Source organism: Apteryx rowi, unplaced genomic scaffold (genome assembly GCF_003343035.1).
Source record: "Apteryx rowi isolate R43461 unplaced genomic scaffold, aptRow1 scaffold_4, whole genome shotgun sequence".
NCBI classification, from domain to species: Eukaryota; Metazoa; Chordata; class Aves; order Apterygiformes; family Apterygidae; genus Apteryx; species Apteryx rowi.
In genome coordinates this window covers 9,777,129-9,782,844 of record NW_020450529.1, presented here as the reverse complement: position 1 = coordinate 9,782,844, position 5,716 = coordinate 9,777,129, and the positions used below count along the sequence as shown (strand labels likewise).

Below are 5,716 nucleotides of genomic sequence, written 5' to 3'. Positions count from 1 at the left end.
TTGTTTTCTTTTGGGTTTATGTTTGCATTACAAGGGCAAAAGTATCGCATTGCAAAACAATGGTGGGAGGTATTTTTTGCTCATTTTTCTCCTTGTTTAAAGTATAGTAGAAGTCATAAGAATTTTACGCACTCATGTAGAAGAAATTGGGGCTTAGCTTTTCAGCAGGGATGTTGTGTAGGTGTTGCTTCAAACTTACCATGTCTGTGGAATGTGGCAGTTACCAGAGTATTTTATTTAGAATAGATTGTAGGAGTGCTTAATGTTAAATATAATCTGGGTCTGTCTTTTTTATTTTAGGAAGCTGAATATGGTGGGCATGATCAGATTGATTTGTACGATGATGTAATTTCTCCATCTGCAAATAATGGAGATGCCCCAGAAGATCGTGACTACATGGATTCTCTCCCACCATCAGTTGGAGATGATGTAGGTAAAGGAGCTGCGCCAAATGTTGTCTATACATATACTGGAAAGAGAATTGCCTTGTACATTGGAAATCTTACTTGGGTAAGTATCTTACTGCTTTTTAGTTGTAGCTGGAGTTTCTAAAATTATGAGCATAATTCTTTGTAAATATTTTTGTTTTGAAAAATAAGTATTATCTGAAATACTAAGAGTATAGCAAAGCAGTTTTTTTTTTTTCCCTGCAAGTTAGTTAGCCTGTCTAGAGCTGTCTTGAGGTCTAAAAAATGGAGGAAATCTTCAGTAAACATTAACTTTAAAGTTTTCTCTCCTGTTTTATTATGAAGGAATATTTATACTACCATCTTCTTAAGGTTTTCAGAGAAAACCTGAGTGAAAGAGGACAACAAACTTAAAACTATCAAATACTTTATGCCTGTAGATACTTTAAGGCTACCAAACTAATCCATTTTTGTGTAATCCCTTGCCGAAGCTTTTATTTTAAAAGGGAATTGAAATTTCTCGAAGATTTTATTGGAATTACTTTTCATCCTTTTTTCAGGGCCTTTTCTAATTCCCTTTTTCTAGGGCAGTGACTCTTGCAACAAAACTGTTTTCAGGTATTTGCCTTGAGGCTTACTTCTGCAGTCCTGGGAGTAACAGGTTTGGGATAACTCACTGAACTGCAGTTTCCCTTAAGACAATTACATTTGTTTGCATTAAATCATTTTAAAATGAGTTACAGTTAACAAAGAAAGTGCAAGTAGCTTGTCAGTAACTGAATTAACTAGAGTTTATATTAACTGTTTAACCTGAAATCCAATTCTTCTAAGACCATGCATGCAAAATTCTCGTTCAAGGCTTTTCCCCTCTGTTGAAATGTTTACTAGTGCTAAACCTGAAAAAGAATGCTTCATGGGTTCTTAGGTGTTTTTCATTACTTATTACAGTATCCTAATTTTAGGACTTAATAGGTAAGTGAAGAGTAATTGTCTTAACAGTTGTACTACTCTGAAATATGTATATATGAATGGAATAAGTAAAATGCACATGGGTTAGCTGAACTCCTCCATGTCAGGTATCATGAATAGTTTGGCCAGTGTGCAGCGGTTTGTATCTATTACTGATTATATGGCTTCTCAAATAAAGCTGTCTGTAAAAAGTTTGTTCACATACTTGAGCGCTGCCATTGAGATTTTTTTCTTAGGAATTAGATTTCAGCAAAGTAATTTGTTAAATTTTTAAAGGAAGCATTGATTTGAGGGAGATCAGAGAAGTAGTTCAGAGTCTTGAAAGCCTGCTTTGCACTTTCCATCATGAAATTTAAGGGGATGATGGAGTTACAGAAGTAGGAGGAAAACCGTCTTTGGATGTGAGTGAAATTGTTAAACGTTCCTCATTAACTAATAGGAAGTTACTCAAAGTAGGTTTAGTTAAGTGGAAGCTATATATCCATGGCTGCTGAAGCAGTGTTACTAACCATATTTTCTGTACCAGTTTCCCTTCTTTGGTCTGTAAATATTGCTACGTTTGTGCGAGTAATATGTAGTTCACTAGAACCTCACTAATCAGAGCTCTTATAAAGAGCACCTGGTTAATACAGTGTTTAAAATTGAAATTTTGAAAATAATAGAATCGTCAGGAGAAAAAACTGATTGGATATGGAAAGACATAACAGCTATTGAAATAATCCAGTTTAAGTCTTGAAAATGTGTACTTTCAGAAAACAAAAGTTATTCAAATACAGATGGTATTTGGCATACTATAGCTTGTATACTGTGTAGAAGGGCTGATGCAATGTAGTGTATGATAAGCACATATATTTTAAAACTGAATTTTCTGATAAATGTAAAATATAAATGACTAATCTCCAAAAGTCAGAAAATATTGATAACTTCAGAGAAGTATTCCTGTTGATCATTTTCACAACAAAATAAAAATTAGTGATTTTAGCATGGAAGACTTGGTTGCCCTTTTCATGGACTTTTGGTGTTTTAGGTAAGTTTTCATAGTTGTATATTAAAACATATTTTTCAGTGGACAACAGATGAAGACTTAACAGAAGCAGTTCATTCATTGGGAGTAAATGATATTTTGGAGATAAAATTTTTTGAAAATCGTGCTAATGGCCAGTCTAAAGGGTAAGAACTTGTAATTTGTTTTCTCTATGAATGGAGTGAAAACTCAGAGGGTGGAAATGGTGGAAGAGTTGTCATTTTTCGCAACTGACAGTATGTGAACTGATTACCTTTGCTAATATCCCCAACAATGATTGGGCATATTATTTCATAGTAATGATTTAAATTTCAGGCAAAAATTTTTATGACAGTATTAGGTGTTTTATTATTTTGTGAGTTAAATTTTATTGGCAATCCTTATTAAGGCTGTATTCCTAAATTTTAGTTAGTGTGGTGGTGATATTGTAGTGCCTCATAATGTAAATACTGTTCTCTCTCCCCTGTCGCCCCCATTAATAAATCTTTCTTAAATGCTTGATTTTTCCATTACTCTTGAAAGCAAGTGCTTGAGCCTTTTTTTTTCACTGGCAACCTAATCTTCCTTGCGTGACTGTGCCTGTGTCTCTCCTTAGTAGTAATGAGATTTAACACAGTGAATGCCTAATAATAACTCAGTCATATGTATTTAAATATAATATATTCATACTGTACCACAAAGCTGCCTTTGTGTGATATATTTTGATGTATCTTGTAGTTGCACTTGCTTTTTTTTTTATATATATGTCTTAGAATGAGTTATCTTATCTCTCTTTGAAACTGGGCTAAGATAAATGAGGCAGTTCCTAGATTTAGTTTTCAAATATTCTTTTACTTACTGTGTATAAGGTTTTTCTTGAGGCATCAGGATATTCAGAGAATGGAAAAACTGTGATGCAACTTTATTTATTTTTCTTTCTTTCTTTCTTTCTTTCTTTCTTTCTTTCAGGTTTGCCCTTGTGGGTGTGGGATCTGAAGCATCCTCCAAAAAACTGATGGATTTGTTGCCTAAAAGAGAATTGCATGGGCAGAATCCTGTTGTAACTCCATGTAATAAACAGTTTCTGAGTCAGTTTGAAATGCAGTCAAGGAAAAGTAAGCCTTTCTTGTGTTCTGTTGTGGGAAAATAGAAGTTTATTCCAAAAGTAGTACTGCAGTTTTGCTCTCAGCATCTGATAATTTGTACATGGCTTAAAATAGCTATAAAATATTTAGGTGAATGAAGTTGTAGTTTTGTTTAAAGGTGATCCTCTTTAAAAAAGAAATACTGAAGGTCTTGTTTGAACAGGAGATAGCATGCACTGGAAGAAGATTGCAGCTTCATAAGTTTTTGTCTTAAAGATGGAGAAGCTTTCTCAATTACTTTTTATGGATTTAATTTAAAAAATATCATGGAAGCATTTAGAAATTAAACATTTGTAGACAAATTGGATCAAATTCTGATGTCTAAGTTGTCCTTATGACAGGACAGGGAAGAGAGATTCTGTGTTGTGCTCTCTTACAGCACTTTGTCTTGTAGTTCCCCGTCCTAATAGCTTGTGGCCTTGGGTTGTGTTAAAACAAGGACTGACAGGCTAACCTGATGCAATTCTGGTAATACAAGGATGCTGGAACGTTGCCATGTGTTAGCAAAACACTTTTTCCGCTCAGTGCAGAGGATTTGGGTACTGTGGAAAAAGGAGAGTAATGTTCTTCGGGGTTGTTGGCCTGGCTGTGTTAGGAATACTCCAATGGTGAGCTGTTGCTTTCTCATTAGAGGTAATATAGTGATACACAGCAGGGGTTAGAATTTGGCCTGGTAAATTTGCCTAAAATATTCTGAAATTTACTTCTGTTTCTTAAGAGACTACTAAATTATAAGTTAGGCTGGCTCTTCCATGTTGCCTCCTCTTCTACGTAGTTTCAGACTTGTTTAGCTTGGTATGCTCTTGAGGTGAGAATCACGTAGAGTTTGTCTCTGCTGGCTGTTGCTGTAACAAGCTCTTGAAAGCATTGGCTAATTCCAATCAAATTTGGCCAAAGGGAAGAGCTCTCATGACCACTCAGCTTCTGTAAGCTTCATGAACGTATGAGACCAACTGAAGAAGTCTTATAGGGCTCTACTATTGAGAAGTTGTAGCAAGGGCTCACAGCTTGTTAGGCCCCAGTGTTGCACAGTGCCTTAAGCACCATAAACTTTTATATTGGTAGTGCCTGTCCGTCTGCAGTGCTGTAGCCTGCCTTTCACTGGCAGCCCCGTACCCTGGCAGCATCTCCCCAGCCTCACTGGCAGTATATTCCCTTCTACTCAGGCTGTTGTTCTCACAGCCTGGCCCTGGCAAACTCCCATGCTACTGTTACGGCAAGTTCTCGTGGGAAGTGACTGCTGCCAGGGTAGGAATTGCCCCCTCACCCCTACCCCTTGGTTGGAGCTTTGGGTTTACATTAGGGGACCCAATATTGTGCTCGCACAAAACTTCACGACCAGTCAGCCATGCAGCACCTGACCTGATCAACAGGTGCTCCAATCAGCGTTAACAGCATCATAAGCAGGAAGAACCAGTAGGGAGTTTGAGTAGGTTTTGATGAAAAATATGTGGTTAACTATAGGGAAAGTATTTTTGGGGGTGGAGGGGACCATCTGCTGCACTGGAGAGAGGACACCCAGGGAGGATGCTTGTCTGTGGATCCTGTTACTACTTCTTCCAGTTGGCCCCCAGGAAAAGGTTTCCTTTTTGTTCCTCTGTCTGTCTCTCTCTCCCTTCCTCTCCCTCCCTCCCTCCATTTTCATTTTTCCCCAGAAGTAACTTTCACCTTTACAGTCGATGCGTGCCATCAGCTATGGACCATACTAATTAATCTTTGTGTCTGTGAACCTGTCTCAACATCCTTTGTGCCACAAGAGATTCCCCATCAAAGATAGACCTTAAATTTGTCTTAAATGAGGAGACAGCTTGAGTTGCCACTCAGACCATCTTGGATAGCAAAGTCAGAAAACTATTAGATGTATTTCTATGCAAAGTCAGTTCTGCTCTGGTGCTTACCAGACAAGCTTCCTTATGTGTGAAAAAACTATATGCTTTCTACAGAGACAGTTAGAGCTATGTGGAGCATTGGTTACTTATTTATTAAACCTTTCTTCAGAGCAACTTCTAGGAATCTTTAGTGAACTGAGCTTGAATCGGATGAGTGAAATTGCATGATGTTTTAAGCCAATCCAACCTGGTGTTCTTGTGAGTCTGCTTCTTCCCTTGCTGCAATGTTGATGCTATTCTGACCTCACAGTGAGCAGGTTCAACATGCTAAGCTAAGAGGAAATTATTGACCTTTTTTTTTTT

At 37.2% G+C, this 5,716-nt stretch overlaps 1 protein-coding gene across 1 annotated transcript in view; it reads left to right on the top strand.

Annotated features, from left to right (window-relative positions):
• Window positions 1-300: 300 nt before the first annotated feature.
• CPSF6 (cleavage and polyadenylation specific factor 6) overlaps window positions 301-5,716 on the top strand; it is a 13,370-nt gene continuing 7,954 nt past the window's right edge. The window contains exons 1-3 of the mRNA XM_026074970.1: window positions 301-510; window positions 2,443-2,546; window positions 3,349-3,494. Coding sequence (XP_025930755.1) covers window positions 397-510; window positions 2,443-2,546; window positions 3,349-3,494 — 364 coding nt within the window. The 5' untranslated portion in view covers window positions 301-396. The remainder of the gene's footprint in view (window positions 511-2,442; window positions 2,547-3,348; window positions 3,495-5,716) is intronic.